This window comes from Puma concolor, chromosome C1, assembly GCF_028749965.1.
Source record: "Puma concolor isolate L17-30 chromosome C1, mPumCon1.1.hap2, whole genome shotgun sequence".
In the NCBI taxonomy this organism is placed as follows: Eukaryota; Metazoa; Chordata; class Mammalia; order Carnivora; family Felidae; genus Puma; species Puma concolor.
In genome coordinates this window covers 119,242,966-119,265,773 of record NC_141674.1, presented here as the reverse complement: position 1 = coordinate 119,265,773, position 22,808 = coordinate 119,242,966, and the positions used below count along the sequence as shown (strand labels likewise).

The 22,808-nt window shown below is 42.8% G+C and overlaps 2 protein-coding genes across 14 annotated transcripts in view; one reads left to right on the top strand and one right to left on the bottom strand.

Annotated features, from left to right (window-relative positions):
• Positions 1-5,418: 5,418 nt before the first annotated feature.
• Positions 5,419-19,113, bottom strand: LOC147578406 (uncharacterized). The gene is made up of 3 exons (XM_086718415.1): positions 18,126-19,113; positions 13,819-13,916; positions 5,419-9,956 (listed from the first exon to the last, which is right to left on the bottom strand). Exons 1-3 carry the CDS (start codon positions 18,293-18,295, stop codon positions 9,910-9,912), a joined length of 315 nt encoding a protein of 104 aa, XP_086574541.1. The 5' UTR covers positions 18,296-19,113; the 3' UTR covers positions 5,419-9,909.
• Positions 18,330-22,808, top strand: part of PTPN4 (protein tyrosine phosphatase non-receptor type 4) — a 236,883-nt gene continuing 232,404 nt past the window's right edge. For 5 of the 13 annotated variants that reach the window (XM_086718402.1, XM_086718409.1, XM_086718405.1 and 2 more), the window contains exon 1: positions 18,330-18,921. The gene's annotated coding sequence lies outside the window, so the exon portion shown is untranslated. Of the gene's footprint in view, positions 18,922-18,951; positions 19,200-22,808 lie in introns of those variants that run through there. The other 8 variants (XM_086718407.1, XM_086718411.1, XM_086718403.1 and 5 more) reach the window with 7 other exon arrangements.

Sequence of the window (22,808 nt, the reverse complement as noted above, 5' to 3'; positions counted from 1 at the left end):
TGCCAGCTTCAGGAAACCTCCTTCAAATGGCAGGTAACTGGCTTTGCCCCCTTTTCTTTCTTTCTTCAATGGGTACCTGAAATATGGATATGTTGGAGCTCCAGTGAACAATTTAGACCATAAAGATGAGAGCCACATCTTCGGGACCGCCAACCAGGGAGCTGGAAAGAGCCTGCATCCCTGAGGACCTAACGGACCTGGGCTACCACGTCACCCCAGGACTGCCAGACTCCCTTCCATCTTTCACAGGAGGGGGAGATGAGCCCCTTCTTGTATAAGCCACTGTAGTTTGATTTTTCTGTCAAGCGTATCCCTTTAATTTCTCCCTTTTAGGTCCAAGTTCACCCTCCTGAGGGCCTACTGTGTGCCAGACATCCTACTGAATACTCTCACATGTCAGTGCCACTTAACCCTCTCAAACCTATCTCCCTCCTATAGATTCTAGGTTAAATTCAGAAGAAACCTAAGCCAACATCTCCGTCAGTGGTTTCAAATATTTTTTTAAATATTTACTTATATTTATTTTTGAGAGAAAGAGAGAGCGTGTGTGGTGCGTGTGTGCTCGCAAGGGAGGGGCAAAGAGTGAGAGAGAGAATCCCAAGCAGGCCCTGCACTGTCAACACAGAGCGTCATGCATGTCTCGAACTCCTGAACCATGAGATCATGCCCTCGGCCGAAATCAAGAGTCAGACACTTAACCGAAGGATCCACCCAGGCGCCCCTCAAATATTTTTAGAGCAGCAGCAATTTACTCCTTCCTTCCTCCCCCACTACCAAACAACAATCATACACATTATCTCAAAAAAAAAAAAAAAAAACCAGACAAATAACCAACAACAGCAAACCTGGGGACGCCTTCCCAGAACGTACAACTCTACACTGAGCATAGTATTGTGCAGATACTATACTCTCTATCCACATGTTGCCGATAATCCAGAGGGGGGCAGTGACAAGTTACATGACAATTGCAATGTGGTGTTAAAATGACTACAAGAGCGATAGATCACATGGACCATGGAAGCACAGAGAGAGACCATCTCGGTCTCTCTTGGTGTTTTTTTTTTTTTTTTTTTTTTTTTTGTTGTTGTTGTTGTTATTTCTGCTTCCTCTCTGCCAATGCATTAGGTCTCTTAGGAGACCCTCTGCTAAGCCAAGGGGGCTGAAGCTGAGTCATTGTCTCAGTTGTTCCGCTTTGTGAGCCCCCTAAGTGTCTTACAGACCAGGTATTTATTAGTGGTCTGTTGTTAATGACCATGGTAAGCTATCTAAGCTGAGTTTGTATTAATCTTTAGAGATTCATAGTTACAAAGAAGTGAAAACCTCAGAATAAAATATGAGGCTCTTTGGTCCATGTTGGATTTTCAGGAAGCTAATTGGTCCCTCTTGAACTGTTCTGTGTGTGTTTTTCTCTGATTTTCCAGCTATTATTCTGAGCACCACCTCAGATTCAGCTGCCTGTTAAGTGGGACAAGGAGGACTGTCATTAGCATGACAAGGAACCTGCATGAAATCTAGGCTTTAACCAGTACTACAGGGGCCAGCCCAGATATGGGGTAGATTTGGTGATGGGGAGGAGAGTGATAAGGACCAGAGCTTAGGGACATCTCAGAACAGGCAGCCTTGGAAATGGAAACTCTATTAAAAAAATTTTTTTAACGTTTATTTATTTTTTAGAGAGAGAGAGAGAGCGAGAGATCATGAGCAGGGGAGGGACAGAGAGGAAGACACAGAATCTGAAGCAGATTCCAGGCTCTGAACTGTCAGCACAGAGCCCAACGCGGGGCTCAAACTCACAAACTGCGAGATCATGACCTGAGCCAAAGTTGGATGCTAAACTGACGTAGCCACCCAGGCGCCCCTGGAAATGGAAGCTTTAGATACTCTTTGAAAGAGGAGCTGGCCTGGTCCACATGGTCTGGTGTTGGGGACCTTGAAGGAAAGCAAGGAGCAGGAGAGGAATATAGGGTCAGAGGGGTGGACAGAGGTGATTCACTGACACTTAATAGGTATACTATAAGTATCTCCTGAAGAAAAGGAAGAGTGGAGGGAGATAGGGCAAGAAAGAAGGAGGAGGAAGAAGGGAGAAGGAAAGAAGGGAAGAAAGGAAGAAAGGAAGGAAGGAAGAGATTGCTAAGACCAAGTAATAGGCAGCCAAAAAGGAGCTGAGAGTCAGGGGTTGCTTCAATAAAATACACAAAACAAGAACATACATGCAGGGGCACTGGGGTAATGCTTCAGCCGACAGAAAAATACACAGACACACACACACAGGCACACACATACAGACACACATACATATACAGACATATGCATACACATATATATGATAGCCAGCCTCCAACATGGTCCCCAATCCTTGTCCGTTGGTGTATATACCCTTATGTTGTTCCCTCCTACACCAAACAGAGCTGATCTGGGCAACCAATAGGATACTGCCCAAAGACTTGGCCATAAAAATCGTGGAGGCTTCTGCATTTCTGTCTCTGAGATCACTCATTCTGGGGGAAGACAGCTCTCATGTCATGAAGACACTGGAGAGTTTTACACGGTGAGGAACTGAGGCCTCCCGTCAACAGTTCATGCCGGCCGGCCAGCCATGTGAACAAGCCAGCTTGGAAATAGATCCTCCTGCCCCACCAAGCCTTCAGCTCCAGATGACAGCAGCTTACTCTCAGATGCCTGACCCGTGGAAGCTGTGAGATAATGTGTATTGTTTTATGTCAAGCAACAATAGAGAACTAATACAAAATAAACACATAATTTCCACATATGTATCTTTTAAAAAATGATTATTCTATTTATTGTGAGAGAGAAACAGAGAGGGCATGCTGTGTGAAAGCTGGGGGGAGGGGTAGAACGTGAGGGAGAAAGAGAATCCCAAGGAGGCTCTCTGCTGTCAATGCAGAGCCTGATGTGGGGCTTGATCTATGAACCGTGAGATCATGACCTGAGCCGAAATCAAGAGTCAGACACTTAACCAGGTGCACCTCCATATATATATATATCCTATACACAAAATATATCGCTTTCCATAGTGTCAAGATAATATATATTTATTGGAAAAATGTTAGTAAATATAAATTAGTCAATTAAAATCAGCACAATTCCACCTGTCCCCCCTAGAGATGGTAATGCTATGTTTTAAGCACAATATGCATGTTCATTGATTTAATGCCGGCAACAAATCTTATGAGGTAAGTGATGCTCTAATCCCCATTCTAACGGATGGGGAAATACAGGGAGTGAAAGTAAACTTGCCTAAGCAAAATGTGAAGGAGACAGAATTTGTCTTTTTTCTATGAATCTATTTCTTTTAATTAACAGGCTTTGTTTTCTAGAGCAGTTTTAGGCTTACAGAAAAATACAGTATATCCAATGAAAACATAGTATGTTCAATGGGTTTTGACAAATGTATACTGACACATATCCAGCATTACACTATCATAAAGAATAGCTCCCTTGGCCCTACTACGCCCCTGTGCTCCATCCGTTCATCCTTCCTGATGCACATCATTCTTAGGCAGAGCTCATACTACATATATTAATTTTGTACCCTGTTTTTTTCTTTTTTTAAATGTTTATTTAGTTTTGAGACAGAGAGAGAGAGAGAGAGCATGAGCAAGGGAGGGGCAGAGAGAGAAAGGGAGACAGATAATCCGAAGCAGGCTCCACGCTGCCAGCAGCAAGCCCTATGTGGGGCTCGAACTTATGACCTGGGAGATCACGACTTGAGCCAAAGTTGGACCCTCAACTGACTGAGCCACCCAGGCCCCCCTGCAATCCTGTTTTTTTCAATTAATATTACATAAGAAGCATTTTTCCATGTCAGTAAAACTTATTTATAAACACATTTTGTTTATAAGCACAATTTTTAATGCTTGGATAATATTCTATGTGTGCATGGATGAACTGTAACCTATCCCCTGTTGTTGGGCATGAAGCCAGGTTTTTTTAAGTCTTGGGATGGGGGTGAGGGACTCTTGAAACTCAACCCAGCATCCTTAATATAAGGGTGCATTTATCCAAGGATGTGTGTGAACTTCCTCAAGTAGGTACAACAGCTGTGATTTTTAACATTCTCCGTTAGAAACTTGGAAACTCTTGACTCTGTGAGTTATTTCTAGGCTGTGGGTACACTTGTTCTTCCTCCCCGACCCGTGTTCTCCCCAACCCCCAACTCCCAACGTGGCTTTTTTTTTTTTTTTTTAATTTTTTTTTTTTTAAACCTTTATTTATTTTTGGGACAGAGAGAGACAGAGCATGAACGGGGGAGGGGCAGAGAGAGAGGCAGACACAGAATCGGAAACAGGCTCCAGGCTCTGAGCCATCAGCCCAGAGCCCGACGCGGGGCTCGAACTCACGGACCGCGAGATCGTGACCTGGCTGAAGTCGGACGCTTAACCGACTGCGCCACCCAGGCGCCCCTCCAACGTGGCTTTTAGAATGACTTTTCCTCGGTTCTCCAAAAATGAATCATTGCAAATAGAAAATGCTCACAAACTTTTCTTCACACCCTACTTCCTGCGTCAGACGCAGGCTAGTACTACTGATGTCTTTCCAGAGGCCCACTCAAGGCAGATGATACCCTCTGAGACTGATTTGTCAAATGGTCTGTATTACTTTTGCCCATTTCCAAATTCCTTCATTTAATTTTAAATTTGATTTTAACAGACTATAGACTCCTATTAGATTAATCTTTATGGCTCATCACAACTTTCAAATGTCTCTAATTGCCAATTTCCCTTGCATGTGGTTTTCTTCTTACTAGAGTGTCTCTTTTACACACCAGAGGACACCTACATCTGTATTTAAGGAAGATACACAGACCTGCTTGGACTGGTCCATTAGTTAGACTGCCATTAAAAAAAAGAGATGATGCACAAAAATTTAAGCCTCAAGTTTAAAGCTTGCTGTCCTCTCTCTCTCTCTCTCTCTCTCTCTCTCTTAAGTCTGATACCCACATAGGAAGAAGAGTATTCTAGATTGTGTGATTTTGATGATCCTCAGAACAGCTACTGGTACTAGAAGAATCTAAAGAAGTTAAGAACTAGAATGGTACACTGGATTGGTAATTATAGGCTTTAATTTTTTTTTAATTTTTAAAAAATATTTTATTTTAATTTTGAGAGAGAGAGAGAGAGGGAAGGGAAGAGATAGAGGGAGATACAGAATCCAGAGCCGGCTCCAGGCTCTGAGCTGTTGGCATAGAGCCTGACGCAGGGCTTGAACTCACAAACTGCGAGGTCACGACCTAAGCCAAATTGGACACTTAACCGACCGAGCCACCCAGGCGTCCCTAGGATTTTGTAACTGACTGATTTTGGTCAGAGAAACATTGTTTGTCTCACTCACAGTGGGTAGTTGCCTTCATTTCTGAGTTCAGCCTAAAGAGAGTTGAAGAGAAGGAAGCATGACCTAATTTTGGGTTTAATATATTACTGGATGTTGAGATTGAAGGAAAAAAAAAGTATAACTTGCCAAATTCCTATAAGAACAGTATAGATGGTTTTTCCGATGAAACTTATCAGACCATTAAGAACATGCTGTGTTATTTATCAAACATTCCATAAAAGATCACCGTACATAATAAATCCAATCCAGGGGCTTGCTGCCCTTACTAGAAATTCATACAAACTTAGGTGACTAGTAATGAGTGCTAAGAAAACCATTTGTTACCTTCCATTAGATGTTTTGCTTTGTCACCAGCAAAAGTTTATATCCAAGATAAAAAAATTGGAATCATTATCGGGGTGCCTGGGTGGTTCAGTTGGTTAAGTGTCTGACTTTTGATCTTGGCTCAGGTCATGATCTCACAGTGGGTGAGATTGAGCCCCACATAGGGCTCTCCACTGACAGCTCAGAGCCTGCCTGGGATTCTTTCTCTCCCTCTCTCTCTGCCCCTCCCCGACTCGTTCTTTCCCTCTCTCTCTCTCTCAAAATAAATAAATACACTTAAAAAAAACTTCTGGAATCAGGGGCGCCTGGCTTGGTCGGTTAAGTGCCCGACTTCAGCCCAGGTCATGATCTCATGGCTTGTGAGTTCGAGCCCCAAGTCAGGCTCTGTGCTGACAGCTCAGAGCCTGGAACCTGCTTCGGATTCTGTGTTTCCCTCTCTCTGTTCCTCCCTTGCTCACACTCTGTCTCTGTCTCTCTTTCTCTCAAAAATTAACATTAAAAAAATTTTAAAAAATTTGTGGAATCATTATTTAAAATGATTAAATATATAATGATTATACATAAAGTTTCTAGTACTTGACATCCAGACTATTACAACACACTTCTGAATTTTCTTCCCTTGCATCTGAGGCATAGGATAGACTCCCTTCAACACCAAAGTTCTCCATGGCTGTGATTATTGATCAAGGATGGGGCCTGGGAAAGCTGTGGGTGACTTATCAGAATTGGGTGGGGGGAAGGTAGGGGTGAGTGTCAGTACTGACTCATGGGGTAGTATTGTCACTGTTTTAATTGGTCTTCCAGATTCAGTCTTTGCCCAATCCTAATCTCTCCTTCCTCAGAAGCATGAAATTAATTTTTCCTAAATTGCTGATTACATCATCATACTCCTTACACTCTTTTATCATCTGCCACTCTATGTTCATACTCTCCAGCTTGACTTTCAAGAAACAATTTCCCCACCCCTCCCCATTGCCAAGGCTTTAATAAGATTTGAAGTTAATCCTTTATCCTATTGCCCCTTGCCATAATACCATCCTCTGAGAATGGAACTAGAAAATTAGTTTATTTCACCAACCATTTTGGGGGGGGAGGGGTCTTTACTGTGTGTGGATTTGGGGGATCCAGAAATAAATGAAAGCCAAGATCGATGTTCTAAGAAGCTTAAAAATCAACTGGGGAAAAGAGAGGAGCTGGCCCATTGCAATGTCATGGGCTATGTGCTTTCCTGGGGACACTAAGAGTTGAGCCCTGGGTGAGGGGAAGATCAAGGAAGGCTTCTCAGAGGAGTCAGCCTGAGAGCTGAAATCTAAAAGGTGAGTAGGATTTTGGCAAAGAAAGGAAAGGCAGAGCATGATAGACAGAAGGGAAACACTGCACATAATAAGATGAGAAGGAGTAATTGCCTTATGATAGATGAGTCATCTGTGGGTAAAACGTGCTGGAGATAGTTAATAAATATATCACCAATGAAAACCAGGGATTATGCAAGTCCAATCAAGGTGTCTCAGAAGTGGTGTAAAAACCAGAGAAAGTAGGAACTTAATCCGGCCTATTGAACCTGCCTGCTGGAGGTGGTGACGAATGGAGGGCACCTCCTAGCAGTGTGAGAGGCTGTCAAGAGTCTGTCCGTGTTTATTAAGCATTGTCTAAGGGAGAGATGCATCATGGAGTGGACATGAATATTGCGTCACCAGAGAGGAGTGCTCTGTTGTAGGGAGAGATCCTCATTCTCTGTTTCCCAAATAATTTTCTTATGCTTGAGGACCTTCATACTGGGAAGAGGGTATTCTTAGAGCACACATCAGTGTCTGGTCCCTGGAAGGTGTATTTCCTTTAAAAAGAGTAACTTTTGCTTCATAATCAGTTTCTTCTTTTTTTTTTTTTAATTTTTTTAAATGTTTATTTATTATTGAGAGAGAGAAAGAGCATGAGCATGCGAGGGGCAGAGAGAAGGAGACACAGAATCCGAAGCAGGCTCCAGGCTCTGAGCTGTCAGTGCAGAGCCCAAGGTGGGACTCAAACTCACAAACTGTGAGATCATGACCTGAGCCGAAGTCGGACGCTCAACCGACTGAGCCACCCAGGCGCCCTTTTATAATCAGTTTCTAAAAAATTTTGAGCATACGGACAGCGCTAAGTGCCCCATCATGTGGGTGTTCTGATAAGGGTAAAGTTGGCTCTTCAAAGCTGAGCATAAGGCCCTCAGGCCTGGTGGCCCTATAGGGCTCTGATGCCTTGGGGGCTCTGAGGAGTCAGTGGGCCTCCTCCTCAAAAGCAATAAGTATGACCTGCGTGTCCTGCTACCGTCGTATGTTTTGCATGTCTGCTGTCTTGTCCTTACCTCCACCCTCATCTAGAATACAACCTAGAACGGTAGGAGTCAAGTGCTACCCTGAAGACGGTTTGTCACCAGTTCATAGTAAGATAAATACAAAAATGCAATTAAGTAGGTAGAATCTTTTAGAGAAATTTAAGAGAAATTAATTTCTATTGGAATCTAACAAAAAAATTGGCATTTGTATTCTATTATTATGTGTTCGTTTTCCCATTTACTTTCTAGTAATTTATTTTTATTTATATTTTGCAAAAATATTCGGCCATGACAGATTGGTTCTTCACCCTAGGCAGTTTGAGAAGCGCTAATGGGGGCGCCTGGGTGGCTCTGTCAGTTAAGCGTGTCAGACTCTTGATTTAGGCACAGGTCATGATCTCACGGTTTCCGAGATTGAGCCCCGTGTGGGGCTGTGCTGACATTGTGGAGCTTGCTTGGGATTCTCTCTGTCCCTCTCTGACCCTCCCCTGTTGGTGCCCTCTGTCTCTCAAAGTAAATAAACAAACATTAAAAAAAAGTGTGGATGGAGATGGCAGAGATCCCTGTTTTGCATGGATGCTGTATTACCTTTGGTGCCTGTCCAAATGGGAGCTGTGGGTCTCAACCCTACTGCACAGTAGAATCACCTTGGCAGCTGAAAAAAATCTTTATATCCACATCTGTAAGAGGACCCTGGCTCCACTCTGACCAATTAAGTGAGAATAGAGTGGGATCAGAGTGGGGCAAAGTCTTCTGTACTTTTTTTTTTTAATTTCTCTTAACGTTTACTTATTTTTGAGAGATAGAGTGCAAGCGGGGGAGGGGCAGAGAGTGAGGGAGACACAGAATCTAAAGCAAGCTCCAGGCTCCCAGCTGTCAGCACAGAGCCCAATGCAGGGCTTGAACCCACAAACCGTGAGATCATGACCTGAGCCGAAGTCAGACGCTTAAACGGTGGAGCCTCAGGTGCCCCAACTCCTCTGTATTTATTAAAAACTTCCTTAGTGCTTCTAATGTGAGGCCAGGGAGGAGAATCCTTAATGTGGGTGGTAACCAATCAATGACCACAGGTTGAATGAATGACCAAGACATGTCACCCAGTCAACAGCACATCTAAAAATGCTGTGCCAGGTGCATGCTACAAAGGCATTAAGATTAATCAAGATTTTCTAATCTGTTGTTAAAGCTCCTATGGATAAAGCCAACACATAAAAAAAGAGTATAGACCATTAAAACTGCAGTATTCATCTACAAATAAAGGAACATTTATACATTATGGGGATGAGCCCATCTTTTCCTTTTTCTTTTCTCCTTCTTCTTCTTCTTCTTCTTCTTCTTCTTCTTCTTCTTCTTCTTCTTCTTCTTCTTCCTCCTCCTCCTCCTCTTCTTCTTCCTCTTCCTCTTCTTCTTTTCTTTTTTCTCTTCTTCTTCTTTTTCTTCTTCTTCTTCTTCTTCTTCTTCTTCTTCTTCTTCTTCCTTAAACATACAGCACATCCAATAGTATTCCTCCTGATGGGAGATTCCTCAGGCTAGTTCCTCCCATTTGGTCACAGAAGCCACTAGATGTGACTCAAGGTCCCTCAGGCTTCCCTCTCGAGGCTCTGCCCAGCCTTCAATTCTCCACCAGATCATTTCGTCTCCAAATCTTGTCCCTGCAGTCCACGCTCCCAGTGGAAGCCAGGCAAAACCTAAGGCACAATGTGTCTAGTCATCTGGTCTCCTTTCACTGATTTCCCTAGCCTCCTGGGCCCATCTCATCCCTTCCTTTATTGGAGAATAACAACTGAGGGCTGATTATAGACCAGACGTTACCAAACCAGACCAGTCTGTGAGGAAATAATGGTGAGCCATGGTTCCTGCCCTCATGGAGTTTAATCTATGAAAGCACTTCTATGAATTTGTACTGTTTTATTTACTTCTTAATTCTCCCGCAGACCAGAGGCACTCAAACTTTTTGGCCACACACCTAAAGGAAGAAAGACATCTTACATCGCAACCTACATACACACAAAACACACAAACATGCAACTAAAGTTAAAGTTTCACAGTATTGTGTTTACCTTCACTTTGTGTGATGCGCTCTATTTTCTAGCCTAATTCATTTCCTTTTTTCAAGATTCTAGTTATGGTCTACCACCCTGATTTCACAACTCATTTATAAGTCACAACCCAAGAATGAAAAACACTTGCCTTGAGGGCACGGGCCACCTCTTACCTATATTCTAGATGCCTAACAAATAGTAGGTGAGCAATACACGATTGTTGGTTTTTTTATGAATGAAAATTATGAGAACAAATTTGCATTAATATTTAAGTTAAGAAAACAAATAAAAATAAATCAAGAAAACTTAGATACAGGTTAAGTGCCTTATATGGATAATGTCCAAAGAATGTACTTATATATACAGATTATATTCACATATAACTACAAATAATATTTTTTCTGACAATATACAAATTATACACTAAGCACACCATATGTACTGTCAATGTAATTTAATATTGTGGTTATAATCTAAGATTCATGTATTTTATTTTATTTATTTTTGTTTTAAGATTTTATTTTTAAGTAATCTCTATACCCAATGTGGGGGTCAAACTTACAACCTAGAGATCGAGAGTTGCACGCTCCACCGACTGAGCCAGCCATGTGCCCCTGGCTCACGTATTTTATATTCATATAGTTTAAAACATGTTCATCTTGGAAAAAGAAGTCATGAGGTGCAATTAACTTTTTTTTCCAGGTATTAAAACTGATTTTTAATGGCTAAAAAGCGTGGCATTAGAGACCATGGCATGATGTGATATGTTTTGGGGTCTGGGAGGGAATGGTCAGGAAAAAATTGTTGGGGCACCCGGGTGCCTCAGTCGGTTAAGCTTCTGACTTCGGCTCAGGTCATGATCTCACAGTTCCTGGGTTTGAGCCCTGTGTCGGGCTCTGTGCTGACAGCTCAGAGCTTGGAGCCTGCTTTGGATTCTGTGTCTCCCTCTCTCTCTGCTGTTCTCCCGCTCACACTCTGTCTCTCTCAAAAATAAATAAACATTAAAAAAAATTTTTTTAATAAAAAAAAGAATTCTTGAGACGTTTTTGGTGCAAAAAGAGTGGTTTTATTAAAGCACGGGGACAGTACCTGTGGGCAGAAATAGCTGCCCTGGGGTTGTGAGGAGTGACTGTATATACTTTTAAGTTGGGAGGGGGTGAGGGATAGTTTAAGTCTCTAAGGAATTTGGAAGCAAGGTTGTGAGGACTTTGAGGGGTTGGCTGTTGTTAGGAAAAGGTCATTTACTACTGTCTAGTAAAACATTAGTCACGAGTCCCTTCAGATGTATAACGGTGGGCCATATGATTGGAGGATGATTGCTAACATATATCTTGGGGGGCAGGTAGAGATAAAAGAAGTTTCCAAAGGAATTTCTATACGTTAAAGAAGATTTACAGGATCCTGGAGATCCGGCCAATGTCAGGTTAAGGTTGCCTTTTGCCCTTAGCAAAGTATTAATATTGAGGCAGCTGAGCTCCTTGAAGAAGGTCACTCTATCTCAGGTACTTGTAGGCGGGCTGCAAGTTGTAAGGAAATTTAATTTTTTCTACATTTCTTTTGCTTTTGTTCTCCACATCATGGCACGCAGGATAGTGGCCTCCAAAGATGTTCACACCATCTGCACAGAATGATAATGTGAATACGGTAGCTTGCATAGCAAAAGGGACTTTGGAGATGTGGTTAAACTAAGGATCTTGAAATGGGGAGGTGATCCTGGACTGTGTGGATGTGTCCAGCGTAATCACAAGGGTCCTCATCCAAGGGGGGGTACAGGTGTCATGGAAGACGCAGGGATGAGGAGACAGAGACGTGAAGATGCGAGCTCCTGGGTCTGAAGATGGAGGGAAGGGCCATGAGCCAAGGAGCGCTTCAGCCTCAAGGAGCTGGAAAAGACAAGAGATTTTTCCTCCAGAAATAACATAGTCTATCGATCCATCTTGGACTTCATATGCCCAGAAGTGTGACATAATAAGTGTGTGTTGTTGTAAGCCACCAAAGTTGTGGTAATTTGTTAATGGATTCTTCAAGAAGATTGCTTTTGGGACAAGTGGATAGCTATGAAAAAAAATGAAGCGGGATCCCTATTTCCTTCCACTAGCATTATTTCCAGAGGGTCATAGATTTAAGTATTTTATTTATTTATTTTTAAAATTTTTTTTTCAACGTTTATTTATTTTTGGGACAGAGAGAGACAGAGCATGAATGGGGGAGGGGCAGAGAGAGAGGGAGACACAGAATCGGAAACAGGCTCCAGGCTCTGAGCCATCAGCCCAGAGCCCGATGCGGGGCTCGAACTCACGGACCGCGAGATCGTGACCTGGCTGAAGTCGGACGCTTAACCGACTGCGCCACCCAGGCGCCCCTAGATTTAAGTATTTTAAAAAAGAGGAAAAACAACCATAAGTATTGGAAGAAAATATGTTTTTGTTTTTGTATTGATGAAAATACAAAACCCAGAAACAATAACAGGTTGAAAACAGCAACTCACGTGCAGTTGGTGGGCGCAACGTGGCAACATTTATCAAAATTAAACATGCCCATACACTTCAACCCAGCAATTGCATTTCTGTCTTAAAGAAATACTTTGGGCCACCTGGGTGGCTCGGTTGATTAAGCATCTGACTCTGGATTTTGGCTCAGGTCATGATCTCAAGTTTCATGGGGTCAAACCCCGTGTCAGGATCTGCATTGACAACACAGACCCTACTTGGGATTCTCCTCCCCCTTCTTCTGCCCCTCTCCTGCTCTCTCTCTCAAAATAAATAAACAAATTTTATTTTTATTTATTTATTTAAATGTTTGTTTATTTATTTTATTTATTTATTTTTTTAACGTTTATTTATTTTTGAGACAGAGAGAGACAGAGCATGAACGGGGGAGGGTCACATAGAGGGAGACACAGAATCTGAAACAGGCTCCAGGCTCTGAGCTGTCAGCACAGAGCCTGACACGGGGCTCGAACCCACGGACCGCGAGATCATGACCTGAGCTGAAGTCGGCCGCTTAACCGACTGAGCCACCCAGGCGCCCCTGTGTATTTATTTTTGAAAGAGAGAGCACAAGTTGGGGAGGGGCAGAGAGAGAGAGGGAGACACAAAATCTGAAGCAGGCTCCAAGCTGTCAGTGCAGAGCCCGATGCAGGGCTGGAACCCAAGAACCATGAAATCATGGCCTGAGCCAAAGTTGGATGCTTAACTGACTGAGCCACCCAGGCACCCCTAAATAAACTTAAAAAAAATAAAATAAAATAAAGGAATACTTTGTGGGGCTCCGGGGTGGCTCAGTCGGTTGGGCGGCCTACTCTGTTGGTCATGATCTCACAGTTCATGAGTTCGAGCCCCACGTTGGGCTCTGTGATGACAGCTCAGAGCCCAGAGCCTACTTCAGATTCTGTGTCTCATGCTGTCTCTTCCCCAGCCCAACTCAAACTCTGTCTCTATGTCTCTGTCTCTGTCTCTCTCTCTCAAAAGTAAATTAACATTAAAAAATACTTTGTTATATGTACAAAGTTTTCTTGTACATGAAATGAAAGTGTTCTTTATAGCATTGTATGCAATAGCAAAGAACTGGAAATGACCTAACTGCCCATTTATTAGACAAGATTAAATACACTATGGCGCAGCCTTTAGAGTGACATATATCTAGATGTTTTATTAGGTACATTTATAAGTGAAATATTGTATGTATAGCATAATCCCTTATACGTAGGGGGAAAGATATACATTTAGCTTACAGATGTGGAGAAAATTCTAGAAGTATACACAAGAAACTATTAGTAGTACTTACCTTTAGAGAGTGTGAAAGCAGGAGGAAGTCTTTTTTTTAAAGTTTTACATTTTTCTATATAGTTCTTGATCCCAGGGATCGTCAACATGGTTCTTCTGCTGCTTTAGAAAGGAAAGAAGGAAGGAAGAAAGAATTGCTAGCAAGTGAAGAGAAGAAGGTCATTTTGACAGAGTGATCAAATCTGGGCCAACTGCTTCAGAGATACATGGTATCTAATTTTCAAAAATAAGTTTTTTTTAAAGCATATTTAAAGCAGCTCCATGATTAAAAGCAGCCCAAGGCACAGAACTCTGAACTTGTTGGAAAAATATATGATGCCTCCTTGAAGGTTTAAACTCTATAAATTATTTTGTTTCAGTTTGTTATTCCTCTTTTTTTTTTTTTTGAAAGAGGGGGCAGAGGGAGAGGGGGAGGAGCAGAGGGAAAGGGAGAAAGAGAATCTTAAGCAGGCTCCACACCCAGTGCAGGGTGGGGGGCCAACTCAGGGCTCCATCTGATGACTGCAAGATCATGACCTGAGTCGAAATTAAGAGTCAGACCCTTAACTGATTGAGCCACCCAGGCGCCCCACTTTAAGTTATTCCTGAAGATTCCAGACAGGTAAAAAGATGGAATTCCCCCTTTGTCCCTTCGTTGTCAGTCGAAGGCAGGTAGAAATCCAAAAATTAAAAAAATTTTTAAATATTTTATTTATTTTTTGAGACAGAGAGAGAGAGAGAGTGTGTGTGAGTGGGAGAGAGGCAGAGAGACAGTGGAGGACAGAGCATCCGAAGCAGGCTCTCGGCTCTGTGCCGAGAGCAGCAAGCCTGACACGGGGCTTGAACCCACAAACCGTGAGATCACGACCTGAGTAGAAGTCGGATGCTCAACAGACTGAGCCCTTAGATATCCAATTAAGGTCACATGTCAGAAAGCAGGTATTTGAAAGCTTGTATACCTTGTATGTTCCACTTCATCAGCTTAGGCAACAAAATCAAGTCACTTCAAGTCATGTGTTCTTTAATGTTAAAATTCACAGTCAGTACCCTGAGGTCTACCTAGCAAGCCTAGTCCAGATTTCCCTTGGGGTTCTCCTTCCTAGATATCTCCACTGACCTAAGGATCACTTATTTCTTCCAAAGGGATCCTCCCAGGTTGCTGATGGCAGGGTGGCTGAGCCACAGCGCCCAGTCCTTGTGTCTTTCATTCTCTGTTGCCTTATGGCTGCCAGAGGTCACTGCCACGGTCCAGGCGCATGGCTTGGCTGCACAGGCTAGAACAAATGCCCATTCCTTCTTGGCTGTGGCTACCCAGGGTTAGAAGAGGTCCTAACGTCAACTACACAGTGCAAAAAGGCCAGTCCTCCCCTGCCAACACCCTTCAAGTGTGGACACAACACTTGCTCTCACTCTCCCAAAGCACAGCCAAGGGCAGGCTGCAGACAAGGGAAAAAAAAATCACAGTCAATAGCAGTGTCTGCCAATATCTAGCAATGTTTGGGGCCACTCTGAAATGCAAAGAAAGATCTTGCTAACTCAAATGTAAAATTAAATCACTTAAATTATGTTTCTTAATCATGGATAAACATAAGATTAGGTATAAAGTCCTTATTCTCACAGCTGTGAGCTTTTTTACACCTATAAACTAAACAATTTTGCAAATTAAATCAACAAAATTAAAAATTCAATTAATATCATGCATGTAGTGTAGTAAATGATGTTGTTTTGCTGAAATTAAAGTGTCCCTTGTGATGAGAAAATGGAACTCACTGCTATGGCATGGGTTTTTAAAGGCATGCTTATAATCAACTGAATTATCCCTATATTCTTCTCTGTTTGAATTTTTGTGAAACTTTTGTATGTTGTGCCATGAGGATGCTTGATCTTCACTTAGGCAGAACGTTGTCATCTCCGCAAGAAGTACTCTACTTTTTTTGTTTGTTTATTTATTTATTTGGAGAGATCACCAGCAAGGGGGGGGGGGGGAGGCAGAGAGAGAGAGAGAAACAGAATCCAAGCAGGCTCTGTGCTGTTGGCACAGAGCCCAATGTAGGGCTTAAACCCATGAACAGTGAGATCATGACCTGAGTTGAAACCAAGAGTCAGGCACTTATCCGACTGAGCCACCCAGGCGCCCCAAGAAGTACTCTACTTTTTTCTCATTTGCCCAAGAAAATTAAAGTTACAGTTCTCGGTGCCAAATATGAAATCAGGTGGCAGTGTTTGGTTACAAAGTGGTCATCAAAATGATCTAGAATAGGCATATATTAATTTTTAGAGATTGTAACTTAAAGATGAGCAAAAATTTACATATTTTTGTAGAGAATTTACAGTACGTATGATTTCATTTATATGACATGTCCAGAGTAGGCAAACCTATACAGGCAGAAAGTAGATTAATGGTTGTCAGGGGCTGGTAGAGGAGGGAGTGAAGAGTGGCTGCTAATGGGTATGAGAGGTTTTTGGGGGTGATGATGTTGCGGAAGTAGATAGTGGTGATGGTTGCACAACTCTGCAAATATACTACAAAGCACTAAACTGTCCACTTTATTATTATTATTTTTTAAGTGTTCATTTAGTTTTGAGACACACACACACACACACACACACACACACAGAGCATGTGCAGGGGAGGGGCTGTCAGCACAGAGCCCAACACGGGGCTCAAACCCATGAACCGCGAGACCATGACCTGAGCCCAAGTTGGCCGCCTAACCCACTGAGCCACCCAGGTGCTCCTGTACACTTTAAAAGGATGAATGTTATGGTATGTGAATTATATATCAATTTTTAAAAATGTTTATTTTTGAGAAAGAGAGGGAGAGGGAGAGAGACAGAGTGCACATGTGCAGGGGAGGGGCAGAAAGAGAAGGAGACAGAGAACCCTAAGCAGGCTCTGCACTGACAGCAGAGAGATGCAGGGCTCGAACCCACAAACCGTCAGATCATAATCTGAGCTGAAGTCAGATGCTTAACTGACTAAGCCACCCAAGTGCCCCATATATATCAAGTTTTTAAAGAATGACTTCATAATTTTCCCAAAGAACAGTAGATGGATATGAGTCTTACATTTGTTTATTTAAAGGTCTCATTCTATGGAGGTTCCCACAACAAAAAAATGTCTCCTTCAACCCCTCCAACGTGGAGACTCCAGCTGTATTTATATTACAAGCTTGATACAAAGATGATTGCCCTCAATGGGTTATCAGGTAGTAGTGGCGATAAGGCCCACACAAGCATAAGTATCCTATTAAAAACAGAAGGGAGGTATAAACCAAGAACTACAAATGTCAAAGGAGGAAGGAATTCTTACTTCTGGTGGAAGTCCCACATGACCTTAGGTCGGAAGGATGACTGGATGTTGGTAGGTGGAGATGAAGTGAAGAGCATTTTAGTAGGGGGAATAGTATGAACAAAGGCATGGAAAAAGGAGAGCTAGAGGCAGGAAAGCATATTTGGGGGAGGATGAATGAACACTTGCTGGAGCTAAGCTCTGAGAAGGACAGTCAGTAGAAGAGGTAAAGCAGGAAAATTACGGACTGACAAGCTGTCTTTTTAAAATGCAGGCATGCGAAGGAGAAGAGAGTCAATAGAAATCGCTGTCTTTCACAGATCTGTATAAATTTACAAGATTTCATCTTGTAAAAACCTGTCCTGATTAATAAAGAGGCATTTTGTTGGCTTGGAGACAAAGCGCTACTTGAGAGAACGCTTGTGTGACCTCGGCTCTGGTGGGGTACTGAAGCTTAGAGCAAGGAAGAGCAAGAAGGCACCAGGCTACAGGAAAGGACAGGGACAAAAATGATTGCAAAAAGAAAGTGCGACGGTCCCCAAATCCCCCCTCTCATCATTTCAGCTGAGATCACCCAGCCCGTAGGCATCTGTCTTATCACATAAATTTGTACCATCAGTAAAATATGAATGCACGTGGCTAAAACCCCTGGTGTGATAACACCAAATTCATATGTGCTATCGTGATGAATTAATTCAATTTTTAAAAGCACACCGCTCCTGGCACACAGAAGGCACCCAGACGTTTGTTTCGTAAAAGAACATTGTTTGTTCTTTGTTTTAGAGTCTATATTTAGGAGAGGAAATGATTCAAAACTACATCCTAAAACCTGTATCCTCTATCAGCACTGAAGTTGGGACATTTGGGGCCCAGAGGTCCGGTTTTCCCCTTTAAAACTTAGGTTTCTGCTCCTCGGCCGGTCCCTTAGGTCAGTAGGTCCAGCAGGGGTCGCAGTTCAAGTAACCAATCGCTGCTGGGGCATGGGGCGGGGCCACAGCGCCCCGCCCCCTCCTCCCAGCCCTCCCTCCCCAACCTACCCAGGTCCGGCCTCCTTCGCACCTGCGTGTCCCCCCGCTCGCGCGCGGGTGCAACCTCTCCTGTCGGCTCTAGCTGGGAGGGTTTTTGGCCTCCCCTCTCGCGAGATCGCCTCCAGTTGCGGCCGCCGCCGCTCCTGGCCGCTGAGTGGCGGCGTCTGCGCAGCCGCCATGTTCGGTTGCTATGCTGTGGCCTGGGAGACGGGGTGTGCTTGAGGGAGGAGGAGGAGACGGAGGAGGAGGAGGAGGAGGAGGAAGAGGAGGAGGAGAAGGAGGGGGGAGGTTGAGCTCCTCTTGCACTCTCACACACAAACGCTGCCCCGGATTACCCGCCCGCTCACACCGCGCTGCGCGCTTTTCCGCCCCTCGCGGCCCCCCCACATTGTTCTCTCAGGACTCCTGGGTCCCCGGGGGCTGAATTCCGGGCCTGAGTCGGGGACAGGAGAGACTTGGCTTTGGCCGAAGGGTCCGAGGTTTGGGGCCAGGCCCCCCGACCCGGGGCTCCCCTCCCCCACGGCACTTTGGGGGTGTGTGGATTATCTCATCCCCGCAGGGAGGTGGGAGAGCGCGCCGGCCGCCCGCCTCCCTCCCGCCTCCCCGGCGGCGCCGGCCCGCTGCAGCCCCGCAGTATGAGGTGGTGCTGGCAGCTCGGGGCCGTGGCGCGGCCGCTGCGGCGGCGGCTGCTGGGGGGGCGCTGAGGGAGCCCCCGGGAGCCGCGCGGCGGACGCGCTTCGCCCCGGCGCGCCCGGGCCTCGAGGCTTTTCTTCTCCAGCCGAGAGGACGCGGCTGTGCACCGAAGGTAAGAAGCTCTGGGGTTCCGGCCGGCGTCTCGGCCCTGCGAGGCGCGCGAGGCTGTTACCTGGGTGTGGGAGGCGAGCCAGGTAGGGCAAGCCGGAGGCACTAGGTTGATTTCAGAGAAGGGGAAAAATGATGCTTGTACCCCCGCCCCCCTTTCTTCTCGGGACCTCTGCTCCCGCAGCTCCTGGGGTTAGTGTTGGAATCTGTTACGGGTGAGCGAAGGGAGAAGGGGATGGAATCGGTGCGGAGATGGAATGTTCCACAGTACCTAAACTCTAGGTAAGGTTTTGGAATCTTCTGAGTTTTCCATCGTTGGTAGGCTTCCTTTTTGGTTTTGTTTCTGTTTTTTAATGGGCTCATGTGAGTGCTTCTTGCTTCTGCTGCATGGGCAAACTGTCTCTACCGTTGAAGTTTTAAGCCTCTTGTGATTCTACCGGTATATACTTGTGTTTAGGAATCTGTAGTTGGGCCAAAAAAAAAAAAAGTTGAGATGTAGCTAAGTAGACGATAACGATGCATTTCCCAAGGTTTCCTTAGGATGGAACAGTTTACAGTTGCAAAGATACATGTATCGGTGTTTCTGCGAAATTTGAAATGGGAGGCTTTTATGTGTAGGGTTACCTTATATTGTGACACCAGTACAGACAACGAATTGTAGGATTTTCAAGCGCTTGTTCGGGGGAACCTGTATATCTGCAATGTACTAACTGCTTTTAAATCAGAGTTGGAGTAATATTAGGTTTATGTGACCAGATCGTGGGTCTAGCTGAAACAGTACAGCTTAAAACGTGTTTATGGGGGCGGGGGGGAACCTAACCCAAAAGCCAACATATCCGACTTATAAAAGATGATTTAAGGGAAAAGATCATGGAACAGTAAAAGCCCAGATTTTTTACCCTAATTTTTGAACCTTAACATGTCAAAGAAAAAAAATTATTTTTCATTTTTTTTTTTTAAGGGAGGAGGAACTGACCTTAAAATAAATGATTGCTCAGTCCAAGGTGTGCTTGCTTACTGGAGTAGAGCTAGATGTATCAGTTAGATCTTGAATTTGATGAATATAAATTCAACCTATAGATTTTTTTCAAAAAAGATTTTTCATAGGCAGAAGTTTGTGTATTGTATAGAACTTCTTTACTGACTCATAATAAAAGAGTGCGGTCTTTTGTCGATCCCACCATTTTTTGTCAGAATAAATTTATGCTCCAGTTACCACAAAGCTGTTTTTATGTCTCTGTTTTGTTTGTTTGTTTTTAATGACACACATATCTTTGTTACCGTTTTTCACTGAAACATGTGTGGTCCCATATTCTCATGTTCTTGAGTGGTTTGGTTTATAAGAAGAAAATCATAGTCTCTTAGTACATGGAGATATTTATGATTTAGCTAATCTGTTTTAAACATTTGGCCAGGAGCTAAACACAAGGAGCCATGACTATTTTGTCGTATTTATTAATGTTGAGTAGGCTACAGTTTATTAAGTTGGAAAATCACACGTTCTTCAAAAGTAGTAATGGAGAGGATGTAACTTTCTTATTGCCTGCTTTCTAACCTGCTTAGCTTCTGGGCTGTAGGTATAGAATTGTTTCATACTTGGTTTTTTATGTTCTAACTGAATATCTTTTAAAATGTCCCTACTAACTTTGTTACTTCAAATTTGTGACACCCAATTTCTAATTTAGGCTAGGCATAAAACCAGCATTGATTGAACACACTTGCTAAAAATACTTTCTGGGTCAGATGTACTTAGAATGCAGCCTCAGGAAAATTCATTTGACCTATTCTAATGTGACCAACGTACACTTCATTATTATTGAAGGACTTTAAAAAATTACCGACTGTCACAAATTAGGTTTCATTGGTTCAGGCATAGAAGCCTAACTGTTTTCAATGTATAAAGTACTTTATGTAGGATAGTAATAAAGACTTTTTTCATCAAAAAAAATTTTATGTGACTCCCCCCCCATTGAATATTGTTAGTCTTTATGATTTGTATATTCAAAATATTTTAGTTTTGTCTAAAAAAATTATTTGAGTTGTAAAGTGACAGTACAAGGTGCAGTGTTATCTCTTTGGCATTTGACTTATTCTGAACCCTTTATGGGGGAGCATTGGTCATGTTTTTGAGTAAATTATCTTTAAGGACTGAGGTAAGAGAATGCCAGATAAATTTCAAGGAGACACTGGGAGACACTCCCCTGCCCCCCCTTTTGTGAGTTGATATGGTCCGTTTTAAGCAATAAGAAAGCTTTAAAAAATATGTAGAAATCTTGTTTTGTGGATGTTTAAACATGACTGTTTAAAAGTTCTTTAATTTTTTTGTGTTAGTTTTTAGGAGTGTAAAATTGGTGACCTCATGCGAAATGGCAAGTCTGTTTAACTATGTGGCTAAATATGAATTGTTGTCCCTACGTGAAATTTAGTATTGGTGGAAATTCACTGGCTACAAACTGAGTTGAATTTTGTTGTTTTTCTGGGTAAACGCATGCATGATGTAAAATTTTTTATATGCTGTAGTCTAGATTTGTTAAATTTGTCAGTTTAGTAGATGAAGCTGTGAAGCCTTGAAGGTTAGTTTAACACGCTGGAAATCCTTTTTTATTCCTGTTTACCTGGAAAGTATTGTAAGATGAACGTGTTATTTCTTCATTTAATATTCAACTAGTCGTACAGATGGTGATAAGGAATATAATGTAGAAGTACTGTAGAATCGTCTTTATTGGTGTGGAAGTTCAGGATCTAGGAACAGTGTAGTATATTTCTTTTCCTTTGCATGGTCAGTCAGTATAGTCATATATACAACAGGGTGGGAAATAAGAGGGGATATTTATTACATTCTCTAAACTTTGTTAGAGGCATCTCCCTCCCCCACCTTCGTTCTTCATTTTGTTACTCCTAAGTAGCAATGCTAGAAGAAAGGTGTAAGTATTTGAAAAAATTGGTAGGAACAGATTGAAAAGTAGGTGCTGTGGGTTATCTTGAGGGGAAGATACTAATTTGGGCATTCTTGTGTTTGTATCTTTTAACCAAGAAGTTATATAGAGGAGTAGAAAGATAAAAGGATACACAAGGGAAATGTTTAATGTCCTTTACGCGCCAGATAATGTAAAGGAGCATTTTGTGTTGTCTTACGTAGTCATCAAGTACAGTTTGTGAGGTAGGTATTATGAATTCCCTGCTTCCTCCCTCCCCCAAATGGGGTCAAAGAGCAATTAAATAACTAGGACCACACTGCAATAAGTAGAATTGAAACTAGGTCTGTCTGACTCTGAAGCTTATTCTGAAGAATAAGCTGTCCAATTAAACTTTCTACAGTGATGGAAATACTCTTTTTCTGCACTGTCAGGTATGGTAGCCGTTAATCATATGTGGCATGGAGCACTTGAATGTGACTGTCCTGCCTGAGGAACTGAATTTAAAATTGTATTTAATTTTAACCAGTTTAAATTTAAATAACCAGATGTTGCTAGTGGCTATAATATTGGATAGCACAGCTTTAGATCTTGCTGCCTAGAAAATCTGAGTTTCAGTATTGAATATTCCACTAGTTTATATATGACATTAAGCAAATTATTTGATTTTGAGCCTCAATTTAATCCATTGGGAAAATGAAGAGGTTGTCACTGAAAAGATTATCTCCAGCGTCCCTTCTTGCTCTAGAGTTCTGTGATTCTTACTAAAATATACAGTGGCACTTAATATTTGAAAGCATTGTATCTGAAAGGATTCCTCTTACCAGTATATTTACCCATTATTTAAACTTTTTTCTTTAGTTTTTCTTTTTCAGAAGGGTAATATGTATAAAGCACACATAATGGATAATGGATTCCCCCCTCCTGCCTCCTCCCTCCCCTCCAGTTATTAAGTATTGTTTAAATTCAAGGCAGT

Bases quoted from the DNA above. Each gene is read 5' to 3' on its own strand.
- LOC147578406 (XM_086718415.1), bottom strand. From the start codon at position 18,295: ATGGCGGCTGCGCAGACGCCGCCACTCAGCGGCCAGGAGCGGCGGCGG. The intron at 13,917-18,125 runs GTAGGTTGGGGA...TTTCTAAAGCAG, and splicing joins GCGAAGGAGGCCGGACCTGG to CAGAAGAACCATGTTGACGA. The intron at 9,957-13,818 runs GTAAGTACTACT...TTCTTCCTTTAG, and splicing joins TGCTTTCACACTCTCTAAAG to GTGTGTGGCCAAAAAGTTTG.